The sequence below is a fragment of the Sus scrofa genome, chromosome 6, assembly GCF_054392235.1.
Source record: "Sus scrofa isolate SSC_HxYL_T2T_F1_AM1 chromosome 6, Sscrofa_HxYL_maternal_Yorkshire_Landrace_v2.0, whole genome shotgun sequence".
NCBI lineage: Eukaryota > Metazoa > Chordata > Mammalia > Artiodactyla > Suidae > Sus > Sus scrofa.
This window is the reverse complement of record NC_139388.1, coordinates 105033611-105049656: the sequence shown is the minus strand read 5'-3', so window position 1 is coordinate 105049656 and position 16046 is coordinate 105033611. Positions and strand designations below refer to the sequence as shown.

The following is a 16046-nucleotide window of genomic DNA, read 5'->3' as shown; positions in this document are numbered from 1 at the left end:
AGATATTTCATACTTTCCCAAAATGCTTTTAGGGGGTTTTAAAACTAAATTGGTTATCTCACTGCAGAGCTAGAACTTACACAGTCTGGTCCAGTCTCAGGAGCAATGATCAAACTCTACAAATTTCTACTAAAAGTGATAGAGAAATTTAGGATTCCTAGAGATGTAGACAATATGAGCACATAGAATTTTTGTTATTTTCCTCTTTTTTTTTTTTTTTTTTTTGTATTTTCACGCACATCAGTGCACTTTACCTATGCCGTAGGACCTGGCTGAATTTGGTAGCAGTCACTGGCTGCTCTGAATATCAAAATGTAATTGTCCGAAGCGAGTAAGAATGCCACCATTGGACATGACTGTGCCATTACTCTTTCCATCAGGAGTCCCTCTTTTGGGTGGAACAGCTCTGACCACACATGGATTAAGGGGTTTTTGTTTAATTCCAGTGGATCCAAGGAGAAGAAGGTGAGCGTGGAGGAGTTCTCTGACTGGAGTTACATACGCATTCCAAATGGGAAATTAAAAAGCAAAAAGTCATGGAAGACTATGGACAGAAGCTTGTGCTATGTCAAGTGATTCAGTTATTCTTCCTGGCTGGGGACTGAAGTGTTCCAGTTAATCAAACAGTCTGTTTCTAAGAAGTGTAGTATTTGTCAATCATGTATCATGGAAGTCAAACAGTTTTTAACTTTTGCAGCTTTATTGAGATGTAATTGATGTATGACATTGGGTAAATTTAAGGTGTATGACCTGATGATTTGATACATATGTAGATTGCTAAATACATGTGTAATAAGGGTAGTGAACACATCCACCGCCTCACATAAAAATATTTTATTTTTATCTAAATCTCCAGAATCTCTCAGAAGTCCAACATTTTGGCATCTATCACCCCCACTGTGCCTTTTTTTTTTTTTGCTTTTCTTAGGGCCACACCCGCAGCATATGGAGGTTCCCAGGCTAGGGGTCTAATCAGAGCTGCAGCTGCCAGCCTACGCCAGAGCCAGAGCAACGCAGGATCCGAGCCGCATCTGTGAACTACACCACAGCTCACGGCAACATTGGATCCTTAACCCATTGAGCAAGGCCAGGGATCAAACCTGAAACCTCATGGTTCCTAGTCAGATTCGTTTCTGCGCCACAGTGGGAACTCCTGTGCCTTTTTTTTTAAAACTAGCATCCGTTGGATATCTTTATGTCCTAAATGCTTTACATGTGCTGATTCATTTAGCCCTTGAAGCAACCCCAGAGGAAGGTACCCTTGGAGCTGCACCCTGCCTTGTTCAGCTGTTGTCCTCAGGCAGTTGTGCTGTTTGGTGATAACTTGAGCCGACACCACCTCCCTCAGCAGTTGGACCCTTCCCTTAGTGGCAATCCATTTCTCCCAGATTGAGTGAAGGTCTCTGGTCTGGGCCAGTGTCCCACCTCCCCATCCAAATATAGAGTTTCCTGGAGTTCCCGTTGTGGCGCAGTGGTTAACGAATCCGACTAGGAACCATGAGGTTGCCGGTTCGGTCCCTGTCCTTGCTCAGTGGGTTAATGATCCGGCGTTGCTGTGAGCTGTGGTGTAGGTTGCAGACGCGGCTCGGATCCCGCGTTGCTGTGGCTCTGGCGTAGGCTGGTGGGTACAGCTCCGATTCAACCCCTGGCCTGGGAACCTCCATATGCCGCGGGAGCAGCCCAAGAAATAGCAACAACAACAACAACAAAAGACAAAAACAAAAACAAAAACAAAAACAAATATAGAGTTTTCCCATTTAATGTCATGGTTTATTTCCTCTCAGTAGCTCATTAACTTAAAAAAGCTTACCCTTAAATTTTAAAAATAGGAGTTTTTGTGACTCTGGTTAACGAACTGGACTACTATCCATGAGGATGCTGGTTCGATCCCTGACCTCGCTCAGTGGGTTAAGGATCCGGCGTTGCTGTGAGCTGTGGTGTAGATCACAGATGCGGCTCAGATCCTCAGTTGTTTCGGCTGTGGTGTAGGCCCACAGCTGTAGCTCTGATTCGACCCCTAGCCTGGGAACCTCCATGTGCCACGCGTGTGGCCCTAAAAAGACAAAAAAAGTTTTTAAAATTTATATTTATTTTTAAATTCTGGTAAAATACACAGATAAAATTTACCGTATCAACAACTTTAATCTGCATTCTAGTAGTGTTAAGTGCATTCACACCATTGTGTAACCATTGTCACCATTCACCTCCAGAACTCTTTCATCTTGTAAATATGAAACTCTGTACCCATTAAACGGTAGCTCTCCATGTCCTCTTCCCCACAGACCCTTAAAAACCAGCATTCTACTTTCTGTCTCTATGAATTTGATAACTTTAGGTACCTCATATAAGTGGATCATACAGCATTTATTTTTCTGTTTCACCTAGAGTGATGTCCTCAAGGTTCACCCACGTTGTAGCATGTGTCAAGTTTTCCTTTCTTTTTAAGGCTAAATCATATTTTATTGTATGTATTTGCTACACTTTGGTTATCCATCTGTCTGTTAGTGGATGGACATTTAAGTTTCTGCTACCTTGTGGCTCTTGTGAGTCATAGTGTTATGAACACAAATGTTACATATTATCTCTTCAAGACCTTGCTTCACTTCTTTTGGGTGTTTACTCAGAAGTCGGACTGAAGTGGAATTACTAGATTGTACGGTAGTTCTCTGTTCACTTTTTTTGAGGGACTTCCATGCTGTTTTCCACAGAGGCTGTACCATTTCACATTTGCACCAGCAATGAAGAAAGTTCCAGGTTTTCCACAGCCTCGCCAATTCTTTGTTCCTTTTTTTTTTTGCCAATATTAACTTCCTACTTTATGAGGGTGTGAAAATTATTTTTAAAAAACTATTTTTCTGTGGTAATCCCACATGGCCACAGAGTCATCATGAATTACAGAGAATGAAAAGGATGGGGCCGTCACTGACTGGCAGTTATTCCCTCAAACCCTTTCTGTCACACTTACTCCATCTCTCCATTGATTTCACACTTGAATTTAATCACGTGATTGCTAACATGAGATAGTGATTGTCACTCACAGATACAATTCTTTCCTCAGAAAGTCCATCCCTCGCTGCCGAAGAATTAACAGGATGCTCTCCAATGAATCCCTACAACCCCCTGCGTTCAGCCGCTCCAATTCGCAGGCCTCTGTAGACAGCACCTCCCTGGAGGATTTCTGGCGGGAAACTGAAAGCATCAAAGAGAATAGCATGGGAGGTCAGGACGAGCAGACGCCGGCCGAGGTCAAGCCCCTGGATGGTAAGGTGCTAGATTTGCTTTCCTTTGTGCCGTCTTTCCACGTATGCTCTGTCTTCTTCCATTGGAAAGGGAGAAATCATTCCACTGGTGGTTTAAGAAATGACTCAGTAGAATTTGGCATCTAGCTGCCTGCTCCCACTGACTTCTGTCTGCTGGCCTGGCTCCGGGTGGCTCCCATCCAAGGTGACGTGACCTGAAGGAGGGCTGTCAGCACAGTCCAAAATGACTCCTCATCCATCACCACTTAGGGACACTGGACCTGTTGATTCAGTTCACAGTCACCTGGCAGATTGAGTATTCTGACTGTAATGGCTTTTACATTTGTGCACAAAAGAGAGGGAGAGACAGCAAAAAAAAATTGCCAGCATAATTCTGAAGAAAAAAATATTTGACTTTGAAGCATTTACTAGTAGATATTACATATTTAGAGAATGGATAATCTTATCCTTCACAAAATAAAAGCTATAATCAAGTATGTCAATGACTAGTTTCCAGTGAAATTAAACAGAAGTTCGAAGACCCCCCCCAAAGTATAATTGTCCTTAATTTCAAAAAGAGCAAAATGACTCATTTGGGATTAAATGCATAGGTTGTCTCCTCCGGGTGCTACCTACCAACAAGTAAATACATAAGAAAGTCTGAAGGGGGGTTAGTAGGTATCTACCTAAGAATGTTTTCTTTAGCCAATGATGAACCTCAGGACATCTATCAAGATAAACTGAAAGTTTAAAAACTTTTTCATTCTTCCTTCCTTTGGCTACAAGTCTATCTTTCTTAGGTTTCTGAAAAACTATCTATCTTTTAGATCTATCACAATTAGGATTTTTCACTTAGCATTAGAAACAAAAAGTCCTACCACAGATTTTATAAGAATCCATTCAAGGGAACCATCCTCTGTCAGTGAAGGGTGTTTTTATTCCTTTTACTTACATCCTTATATCTTGCCTTTTCGGATCCAGAAAGACACATAATGGAAAGTACCTCTTATTCTCCACTTTGTTTTTCTTGCTATCTAGCCAGCTATCTGCATTCAAATCACGAGTTTGTGATGATAACCTCCAATTCCAATCCAACACCACAGAGTTCCTTGTTGGCATCCCTTTTTCTGTATTTGTAACTCCCTTCTCCAATAATGAGAAACCTAGTTCTTATTTTCCTCAGTATATTTTTTCATTTGCTCAAGCCTGGAGTATATAGACAATATTTTCAGGTTTGCCAACATAAACTTCGACAAAAGCATACCTACTAACTAGAGTTCGAAATTTATTTTACTGATTTTTTTTTTCCCTTGAAGCATATGCCCAGATCTTAACTGTGCAATTCAATGAGTTTTGACAAATGCTAATTTTGTAACCTCGCACTAATCAAGGTAGATAACATTTCAGTTATCCGATAACAACTCAGAAAATTTCCTCATGGTTTTCCCAGTCTCATCATGACTTGCTGTCCCTGGCCAGAGACAACCACAGTTGTGATGTTTTCGCAGCATAGATTACAGTTTGACTTCTTTCACGGAACATATTTTTGAGATTCATCTGGTGTATTAATAGAGAATTCCTTTTCTTATTGGGTATATCTTGCTTTGTGAAATCTTTTGACTATTTTTAAAAATTATTATTGACCTGTATGAATTTTTCATACATTCTGGATATGTCTTTTGTCAGATATACATTTTGCAAATATTTTCTCACTGTCTTTGGCTTGCCTATTCATTTTCTTAGCGAGGTCTTTTGACTGGGTATCTTTCTCATTCCTTGAACTCTCTTGCGTTGCAGTTGTTTGCAACTGGCACATAGAAGTACAATTGATTTTTATAACTTTACCTTATATTCCGTTACCTTTTTAAAATTCACTTACCAGAAGTTGTCTACTACTAGATTTCTTAGGATTTTCTACACAAACAAAGAAATCTTTTATGAATATGGACAGTTTTACTTTTTCCTTTCTGACTTTCCTGTTTTTATTTTTATTTTTATCTTTGTCTTGCTCTAGTGTACTGGTAAGGCCTCCAGTATAAGCTGTGTAAAAGTAAGTGGTGACAGTTCACATCCTTGCTATGTTCCTAGTTTTGCCAGGAAAGGGTGAGATGGGTATCGTTAAAAATGATTGTAACTGTAAATTTTTTATAGATGCTTTTTATCAATGGCCTTCTAGTCCTAGTTTTGTGGAAATATTGTAAATGGATGTTGAACTTTTTCACATGTTTTACTTGCATTTTGATTTCTGTGTTTCCTGCATGTATGACTTTTGTATCTAATTTGCTTGTTTTTTCTATCTTAAGGTAGAATCCTAGACCATTAGTTTTATTTTTTTTTATCATTTTGATTATGAACTAGTTCCTTGAAGCCCTGCTTTCCCTCCGTTCCACAAATTTCACTGTTTTATTTTCATTAGTATTCAGTTTTAAATGTTTTCTCATTGTCTTGTTTATATTTAAAATTCTAAATAGTGGGGAATTTTCTAGACATCCCATCATTATTGGTTTCTAAATTAATTGTATTATGATTAAGTAATATAGTTTGTAAGTTTCAATCATTGAAATTTATTTAAACCTATTTTAAGGCCTATCATATGGTCTGTCTTGATCAAAGTTCCATGTACACTTAAAAAGGACATGCTCTATCTTCATTGAGTGGTATGGTGCTCTAAAAACACCCATTAGATCAAGGTGGTTGGTACATTTGATCAAAGTTAGTGTGGTCTTCTTAATGTTTGTCTGATTTTTTTCTATCAATTACTGATGAAGGTTATTAAAAATCTCTAATTCTGTGTATTTTTCTACTTTTCCCTTTGATTCTTTCAGTTTTTGCTCCTTATATTTTGAAACTGTGATTAGATACATATACATTTATGATTGTCATCCCTCCTTGTTGAACCAGCCCATTTTATCATTATAAATGACATTTTTCAATATTTCTAGTAATAGTCCTTGTCTTGAAGTCTACTTTGTCTAATACTGATATAGTTACTCTGGGTTTCTTAAGGTCACTCTGTGTGTGGTATATCATTTTTTTTACTCTCTATTTTTCATATTTTTTGTAATTTCTTTGTATCATTTCAGCTGTACTGCTTTGATTTTTAGTGACAGTTCAGGTATTATAATATTTATCTCTAATTTATCGCAGTATACTTGGAGTAAATGTTAAACTTTGTCATACAAAATGCAAGAATTTTACAGCAGTACAATTCCTTCCTTTCCTGTCCAACACTTTATATTATTGTTATATGCATAGCATCTGCATGTGTTATACTACCATCAGTACAGCATTGTATATATAAATCTCATATATTTTCATTGTGAAATAATTGCACACTTACAGAAGAATATCAAGTATAGTGCAAACAACCTTTTTTTCTGGACCCATTTGACCTTTTGAGAGTAACTTGCCAACCTAATGTCCTAACACTCCCAAGAACTTTAGGTCTTTAAGTATTTAATATGCATATATAAATATACATAGTGTGAATACATATAAATGTACACTTTTTGTCTATTCTATCAATTACTGATAGAAGACATAAAAATCTTCAACTTTGATAATTGCAGATTTGTCTAATTTTCCCCCTTTTTGGGGAGGTCTCTCTTTTATATAAATATAAAGATATACATATATATAGATATAGATATACATAAGCATATATATGGATCCATATAGAGAGAGTGAGCCATTCTCTAAATAGTAATGGTATATATATTAAAATCAAGAACTTATTTTGGAAGTTCCCATTGTGGCTCAGCAGAAACGAATCTGACTGGCATCCATGAGGACACAGGTTCGATCCCTGGCCTCACACAGTGGGTTAAGGATCCAGCATTGCTGGGAGCTGTGGTGTAGGTCATAGACGTGGCTTGAATCTGGCATTGCTGTGGCTGTGGTGTAGGTCAGCAGCTGTAGCTCTGATTCAACCCCTAGCCTGGGAACCTCCATATGCCACAGGTATGGCCCTAAAAAGACCAAAAAAAAAATAAATAAATAAAGAAGAAGAACTTATTTTGGATATATTATTATTATCTGGTCCAAATAATGCATTTAAATTCTGCAAGTTTTCCCCATAGTATCTTTTATAAAAAAAAGAATCTAGTTCAGAATGGCATATATAATAGCTACATTTATTTTTTAAAGATGATGCCTTATATTCATCATTTTCTGACTTAGAATAATTCCTTAAGTATATATTTTAACTGAAAGTTAATTAATTAAGGAATTAAACCAATATGTGCATATATTCTGCAAGTACTATGCAAGATTTTGGTGTTAGAGTTATTAATAAAGGCACAATTTTTTTTCTCTCATGGTGTTTATAATCTAGTGGAAGAGAAAGTAATTTTTGAAATAATATAACTAGATATTTTTAGGGGGGAATATTATTTGAAGGAGAAAGAAATACAGAAGTGTCGGGACAGACATCAGTAGGACTTGACCTTATCCAGAGTGTTCAGGGGAAAAAAAGGAATGAATGTATATGTTGAGATCTGCAGCCCTAAATGGCCAATAATAAGTGGGGGTCAAGGATTGGCATATCCAAAGGCCTTATTACAAACTAAAGCATAGTGCTTTCGAGGAACCAGAAGTAGACCAGTGAGGCTAAAGAAGTGAGGGTGAAGAGAGCATGGTACAAGGTATGGCCAGAAAGGTGCGCAACTACATACCCTGTGGGCCATGATAAGTGTTTTAGTCTTTTTTTCTTTTTTTTTTTGTCTTTTGTCTTTTTGTTGTTGTTGTTGTTGTTGTTGTTGCTATTTCTTGGGCCGCTCCCGCGGCATATGGAGGTTCCCAGGCTAGGGGTTGAATCGGAGCTGTAGCCACCGGCCTACACCAGAGCCACAGCAATGCGGGATCCGAGCCACGTCTGCAACCTACACCACAGCTCACGGCAACGCCGGATCCTTAACCCACTGAGCAAGGACAGGGACCGAACCGGCAACCTCATGGTTCCTAGTCGGATTCGTTAACCACTGCGCCACGACGGGAACTCCGATAAGTGTTTTAGTCTTAATCCTACGAGCAAGGGAAAATTTTGGCGCTATTTTAGAAAGGGGTAATCGGCTCATGTCTGCATTGTGAAAGGAGGAATTTAGTTACAATATGGAAAAAGGATTGGAAAGGGAACCAAGAATGGAAAGAACTGTTGGGAAGCTGTTGTAGCCATTTGGGTGAGAGATGATGGTAGCTTGGACCAGGGTCACAAGCAGAGGAGACAGAGAAAGATGAGCACTTCTGAGACATAATTAGAAGGTAGTATCTAGGGAGTTAGTGATGTATTGATGTATAGAAGAGAAGGAGCTGTCAGTAATGTCTCCTGGGTTCCGTGCTTTTGCCAAATTAGATGGATGGTGGAGTTCATGCATTTAGGGATGAGTGTGTGCAGGTTTGAACACGTCGAGGTTGCTATATGACTAGTAGAGCCAAGTAGATATTGAGGAGGCAATTGGACATATGGAGCTGGAAGTCACAGAGGTGTTTCCTGTGAGGTTACACATTTGGCAGCTGGGGTAATGAACACAGGCTTACCTTGTCCACAGTTCAGCAAACAGGAGTAACACTCATCTCTCTGTAAGGCGTTTCTTTCCTACAGAAAATATACGTTCTAGGTATTCTGCAGTCTGAGTCCAAGGACTGAGACCATTTGCACCTTAGTGGATGTTAGCTGACCTTACAAAGTACTCCTTCCCACTCTTTAGTTATTGCTTACAGAGGGAGGGAGTAAATGGGGGGAAAATCCGGTTTTTAAAATTTCAGGATTAAATTACACTTATAAATTGTGTCTTTAAAAAGTGGAAATCTTATCTAATGCTTAAGTAAAGGAAGACTTCCAAGTCATAATTTAAAAGGTTTATTATTTTATTTTATTTTTTTATTTTTACTATCATAGCTGGTTTACAGTGTTCTGTCAATTTTCTACTGTACAGCAAGGTGACCCAGTCACAGAAACATATATACATTCTAAAAGGTTTATTATTTTAGATTCGGGCAATCAAAGCCAAGTTTACCTTTGCATTTTCTTTTAAACGGACAACTTATAAAGCAAATGAGCAATAAAAACAAGGTAGCAAAAGGAATTGGAACTGTATATATAGACTTCAGAAGGCTTTTGTCCACCAACCAGTGATAGAATAATGCAGAGTCAAGCATCTCTGGAGTGATGATTTGACAAGTTATTTACAAATCAGTCTAATCTGCTCTTTAAATAAACCTTATTCAGGTAATGCTTGTTTAGTAGAGTTCCCAGAAGGTAATATAGTGGATTTTCTGTCATGGGATGTTGTTACTGCCCAAACTTTTTATTGTTTTTGCACATCTGATTTTCAATAGCAATTTGTCATCATCATGACGTGTTTTTTTTGTTTTTTTGTTTTTTTTTTTTTTGCTTTTCAGGGCCGCACTTACAACATTTGGAAAATTCCCAGGCTAGAGGTCGAATCGCAGCTGCAGCTGCTGGCCTACATCACAGCCACAGCAATGCAGGATTTGAGCCATGTCTTCGACCTACACCACAGCTCATGGCAATGCCGGATCCTTAACCCACTGAGCAAGGCCAGGGATTGAACCTATATCCTCATGGGTACTAGTCAGATTGATTTCCTCTATGCCACAATGAGAACTCCTTCATCACTGTTAATTTTAAGGCTTTTAACTGCTTTCTGAAAAAAAGAAAGATTATCTAATGTTCAGAATAAGGGGAAAAGCAAGAGAACTCAAACCTATTGAATATATACTATCTTCCAGATTTTGCCGTCTGTTATAAATTCCTTGACTAAATAATGCACCTAATATTTTGGTTATTATTACTTCGATTTGCCAAGAGAACTCAAGACCTACGGATATGTAAGACTTTCCAACATTATTTATCCAGTTAAAACTGTGGTTGGGATTTAAACCTGCATTTGTGTGATTAAAAAATTCTCTGGCGTGCCATTAAACTACTCATTTTCTGTTATGGTTTTAGTTTAAATATTCATGTTTTCTCATTGTTTTGAAATGGGCTGTTCAGATATGGCTTATGTGTGACTCTTCAGTAGGAAAAATTACCTTACCAATTCTGCCAAATAATTTTACTCTACTAGAAGATACTTTAATTTTGAATTATTTAAAACACAATACAGACCTTTCATTCATTCTTAGAGGTCTTTTCCCACAATTACTCTGGAGAAAAAAAAAAAGGTTGGTCTTTTTAATTTTTTGAGGTTTAATTGACATACAACATTGTTAGTTTTAGATGTACAACATAATGACTAGATATTTGAATACATTGTGAAACGTTATCTAAAATGTAGTTAACATCCATTGTCACTCATAGTTACACATTTTTTAAAGTTACTGTTACTCTAAACAGTAGCATATTATTAACTATAGGTCACCAAGATTAACTATAGTCCCAAGATGTATGTTACATCTCCATGACATTTATTTTATAACTGGAAGTGTGTATCTTTTAAACTCTTTACCCATTTCGCCCAGCCCCTTACCTGCTGTCTGTGGTAAAAATCAATCTTTTTTCTGAATTCATGAGCTCAGACTTTCTGTTTTTCTTCTAAATTGCACATATAATGAGATCACATGGTGTATGGTGTGTGTCTTTCTCCATCTGACTTATTTCATTTGGCATAATGTCCTCAAAGTCCAGGATGGCCTTCCTTTATTGTTTATTGATATTTCTTAGTGATGTGTCCAAATTTACACACGTCATCCAGCCCAAGACCATGCTAACCTTCTCTTGGTTATTTCATTTTACAGAAGGAGAACTTGAAGCAGAGTGGTTGCAAGATGTAGGTTTATCCACCCTGATCTCAGGTGATGAGGAAGAGGATGGCAAAGCCTTGCTCTCCACTTTGACTCGGACCCAAGCAGCTGCAGTGAAGAAGAGATATAATACTTACACGCAAACCCTGAGAAAAAAGAACAAGCAGTCTGCCAGGGATGTCAGAGACATCTTTGGAGTCAGTGAATCCCCTGTGAGTAACAGACATGGCTCTGAACGTTTGTTCTGGTTGGGGCAGGGGAGGCGAACGTGGAAAAATGTACCAGGAAATGTTGGCTATGTTCTAGCTTTAAGAGGAAACTAAAACAATTTTATAAATTTGAAACATTAGTGATTATCGCTTATTCCCCGTAGAGCAGCCTCCCTCCACACAGAATGCATTCCCTCCTTTTGAAGATGGAGGATAACTTCTTTGGTACGGGAGCAACTCTTGGTGGATGGGATACATGGAGCCTTTACCTAAATCTAAGCACTGAATGGAAACCCTGTGGACGGGCACAGGAGTCCCAGAGCAGTGGGCCTGAGAGTTATGAGCAAGTCTGGGTATTTGTTTTAATTGGGGGTGGGGATGGGAGCGTGGCCAGGGTAGCCTTTATGTTCAAAGAAATTCAAGTGGTAAAAAGCAAAAAATACGACATTAATTAAGTGGGCCAGAGAAGGATTCAAAAAACCATAAGGAAAGCATCACATGTTTTCTGAGAAATGGCCGGCTAAAATTCCAGCTTATCCCCTGGCAGTTCCCTGGCCGCAATTTTACTTCTGGCGCTGCTGAGTCATGTCCTCCTGTTTCTGTGTTTGAGTTAGTGCTAACTCTGCCTTATAGTTCCTTCATTCACCCACTGATTGCAGCATTGCAGTGTTACATTGAAATAATCACATCACTGATGCATGAGATACTTATTGGCAGTTCTTTTTCTTTTCTTTTTTTTTTTGGCGTTTTAGGGCCACGTCCTCAGCATGTGAAGTTCCCAGGCTAGGGGTTGCATCCGAGCTGAAGCTGCTGGCCTACACCACAGCCACCACAATAACAACACAGGATCTGAGCCGCTGTCTGTGACCTACACTACAGTTCACAGCAATGCCAGATCCTTTAACTGAGCAAGGCCAGGGATCGAATCTTCATCCTCCTGGATACTAGTTGGATTCGTTATTGCTGAGCCACAACAGGAACTCTGGTGCAATTCTTCTGTCAGGGTCTGTGTAGATAGGATTGTTGGAACTTTGGGGTAGTTAATATCTAGGAAGAGGGGAACTTGATATTCTGCTGCACTCTCAGATCAGGTTGCCTGAGGCAAGTTAGTTAATCACTCTGATTTCGATTTCTCATGTTTCATTGTAATATCAATAATGACATAAATCAAAACTTCAAGGATGTTGAGTAGCAAGCGTGACTGAAGACAGTCTGCAGTTTGAGTTACGTTAGGTCATCTCTAAGTCAGCTCTTAGGTACAGTAATCATATGGGCAGCTCACATGTACAGAGTTAACCTTTGCATTTGTGTTAACAATGTCCTGGAATAGCCCTGTCCTTTAGAACTTTCTACTTTCTGTAGAATGATCTGTTTCTGTCCCCAGCCGCATGTGGCATTAGCACTTGAAATGTGGCTACTAAGGAACTGAGATTTTACTTGTATTTAATCTTAATTGAGTGGAATCTAAAATGTCCCATGTGGCTTATAGCCAATGTATTGAACAACACAGTTCTAGGTTCTTCTGTTGTATATAATGGTGTACATGAGGTAAGAGTATTTTGAGTTCTGTGCTGTTTGAATTTTCACCCTCCTGAAACCAGTGTCCTCCTGGAAGGTGAGATTGTCTAGAACTGCACCTGAGGAAAGGTGAGGCCCACAACTTAAGGCCAGGGCTCCAGCCACCTGAGTCCCAGACAAGATGCCTGTCAAAGAAAAGATTTACCCTTCTGGTTTAAATTCCCTGGGTCATTTTCCTGTTATCTTGAGAGAGTCCTGAGAACTTGGTCTATATGCATGCTTTCCCATTTCTGTTTCTCATTACTTCAGACTAAGATTTTTCTTTTTCCCTAGCAAACCTCAAAATACAGAAGGGTTTATAGCTTCTCCTGAATCCTCCAGTTATTCAAGAAAATGCATAACTAGCCTCTCAAGTTTTCCTTAAACTTTGCTCTTTAGTCACACACACACACACACACACACACACACACACACACACCCAAACAACAACAACAAAAAAGTGCTTCTCCCTCTTCTTTCACTTAGATCCCAAAGGAAAACTTCATGTGGGCACTTACTCATCAGGGCTTAAGTATAAAAAAAAATGAAGAATCTTTTACTTTTCCGTAACATGCAAGTGGCAAGTGCAATAAAGCGTTGGTTGTCTAACTCCAGCCAAGGCAGAGAGAGGTCCGAGTTCAAGGTGGGCCAGGGGCTGGCCCCCAGCTCTTCCTGCTGTGCACCTTCCTCTCCTCCCCTCCCAGTTGTGCTGCTGGAACCCCAGTTCTAGGGAGACTGAGGAATAAGGCAGGGGGGTGGTTGCAGGTGAAAGGAGCACCATGTATCCAGAGAGTTGAGTCCTGTGCTGTCCTGAGAAGTGGGGCGTTGGGAAGTCAGGGCAAACCTGGCATTGCATTATGCTGCTTCCAAGTTCAGGTTGCTCTTTGTCAAAAATGTGAAAAGCGGAGTTCCCGTCGTGGCGCAGTGGTTAACGAATCCGACTAGGAACTATGAGGTTACGGGTTCGGTCCCTGCCCTTGCTCAGTGGGTTAACGATCCGGCGTTGCCGTGAGCTGTGGTGTAGGTTGCAGACGCGGCTCGGATCCCGCGTTGCTGTGGCTCTGGTGTAGGCCAGTGGCTACAGCTCCGATCCAACTCCTAGCCTGGGAACCTCCATATGCCGCGGGAGCGGCCCAAGAAATAGCAACAACAACAACAAAAAAAGACAAAAAGACAAAAAGACAAAAAAAAAAAAAAAAAAATGTGAAAAGCCACACAAAGCGAACCTTTTAAAAATATGGTATATTTACAATATGTAAGGCCTAATAAACATCTCCACAGATTTTTTTTCTTTTTCCCAAAACATTCAGCATCTGCAAGTAAATGGACGTGGAAGTTCTTAGGAATATGCCTGAACTTTTACGTTTCCTACTTGAATTTGACAGCATGAACACTAATTCCTCCCTCCCGCCTTCTCTTGCTCCAAGTGTGTGTCTGTCCTGGTGTGTCTTTGAGTGGGGGTTTCTCCACTTCCTCCCTACCCAACCCCCATCATCCCCCACCCCCTTCTATTCTTTCATTCTTTCTTTCTCATTATTCGCCTACATTAATAGAACAATTACTTACAGTTTCCATTTCACTTTCTTAATGAAGTTTTAACATTACAAGTGCAGAAGGTAATTTTGCATTAATTTTAGGCATGTGAATCCGAACCATTATACTTACCAAATGAAGATATAAGTAATTTAGAGGATAGATAGGTAGATTATACTAGTTCTTTTCTTTATTTTTGCACATAGAATGCCAGGCTCAAAACCATTTTTCTTTGGAATTTTGAGGATATTTGTCCCTTATCTTCTCTTGCACACCGTTACTATGGGGAGGCACAATAGCAATCTCATTTCTTTACATAGAAATGTGGAAGCTTTTTGAATTTTATTTTTATTGTTGAAACCTTGAAATCTTAGCAGTTTTACCTTTTAAAAAAATCCAGCCTGGTTACTACTAAGTGAGCTTTTTCATCCTTTGGGCTCCACATATGTTCTCCCAACATTTAAAACAAGTATTTGTTCCCTTCTCCTATCTCCTTCTGGATCTTAGATGATGATGTTAGATGATTGTTGCATTGCCTGGATTGAATCTCAGTATCTCTTAAATGTTCTGTTCTATTTTCTAACCTTTGTTTGTACTTTTGTTCTGTGTTTCTGTCTATCCCATCAACTGTATTTAATTTAATTTTTTTTTTTTAGGGCCGTGCTTGGGGCATATGGATGTTCCCAGGCTAGGGGTCAAATTGGAGCTACAGCTGCTGACCCACACCACAGCCACAGCAATGCAGGATCCGAGCCATGTCTGTGACCTACACCACAGCTCACGGCAACACCAGATCCTCACCCACAGAGTGAGGCCAGGGGTCAAACCCGCAACCTCATAATTCTCAGTTGGATTCGTTTCCACTGTGCCACAGTGGGAACTCCCTATCCCTTCAACTTTATCTTTAAATCATTAATTTGGCCTTTGTTGTATTAATACTTCTGCTTTTCATTAATTTTTAAAAATTTAACAGTCATCTTGTGAATTTACTGAAGACTCTCCTTTCCTCCATATTTCCCTTTATTTTGTGATTTGTTCTGGTTTCTTGGCGGCAGTAGCCTCTCAGCATTCTGAAGGTACTAAATTACACCTTAAATTCCAAGGTTCTCTTCTTTTCTTTGTATTATCTCTTGCCTTTAGGGTCATCTGTTTAATTTTTGGCATTATTACATTGCTGTTGTTCAATTGATTTTGATCCTTAGGTATTGTGTTGGTTCATATTCGTTAATGGAGAACTAGATAGATTGATGGATTGATTAGTAGAAGTAATACTTGTGTATTTGCTATGCAGTTATATAGATCTGTTTTCTCCCCAAAACTCTCCCCCAAAAAACAGGGGTCTGGGCCTATGTGAGTGGTGAAGTGTGTCAGTGTCAACCGTCACACTTCACTTTAAGGTGTGTGTGTGTGTGTGTGTGTGTGTGTATGTATACATATATGGCATAATGACAAAATAACAAGAGTCCTGCAGAATCCTAATTTGCTTTTTTTTTTTTCTGGCAAACCTAGCTTTCCTTTTTATATTCCTATCTGTGTCCTCTCAGAAGGCCCCAATACATTGCAATTCAACATTCTTTCTGTCCAGAACCACCACACCCATATTAGGACAACCACTGCCACTCCCACGACGGGTGGTCACTCTGTTTCCAAAGGGCATTCCATTTAGCTGCTGCCTGCTGTCCTTCTGCACAGCTGTTGGTTGTCCCCTGAATTGGGCGATGCCTTCCTGCTCTTCATATTTTCA

The 16046-nt window shown here is 39.3% G+C and overlaps 1 protein-coding gene across 50 annotated transcripts in view; it reads left to right on the top strand.

Annotated features, from left to right (window-relative positions):
* ARHGAP28 (Rho GTPase activating protein 28) overlaps window positions 1-16046 on the top strand; it is a 187492-nt gene that overhangs the window by 114600 nt on the left and 56846 nt on the right. For 45 of the 50 annotated variants that reach the window (XR_014807626.1, XR_014807625.1, XR_014807624.1 and 42 more), the window contains 2 exons: window positions 3059-3261; window positions 10998-11215. Coding sequence is in view for 28 of the 50 variants with exons in the window: in XM_084964191.1 (XP_084820317.1) it covers window positions 3059-3261; window positions 10998-11215 (421 nt within the window). In the remaining 22 variants the exon portion in view is untranslated. Of the gene's footprint in view, window positions 1-380; window positions 466-3058; window positions 3262-10997; window positions 11216-16046 lie in introns of all 50 variants that reach the window. The other 5 variants (XR_014807634.1, XR_014807643.1, XM_084964209.1 and 2 more) reach the window with 1 other exon arrangement.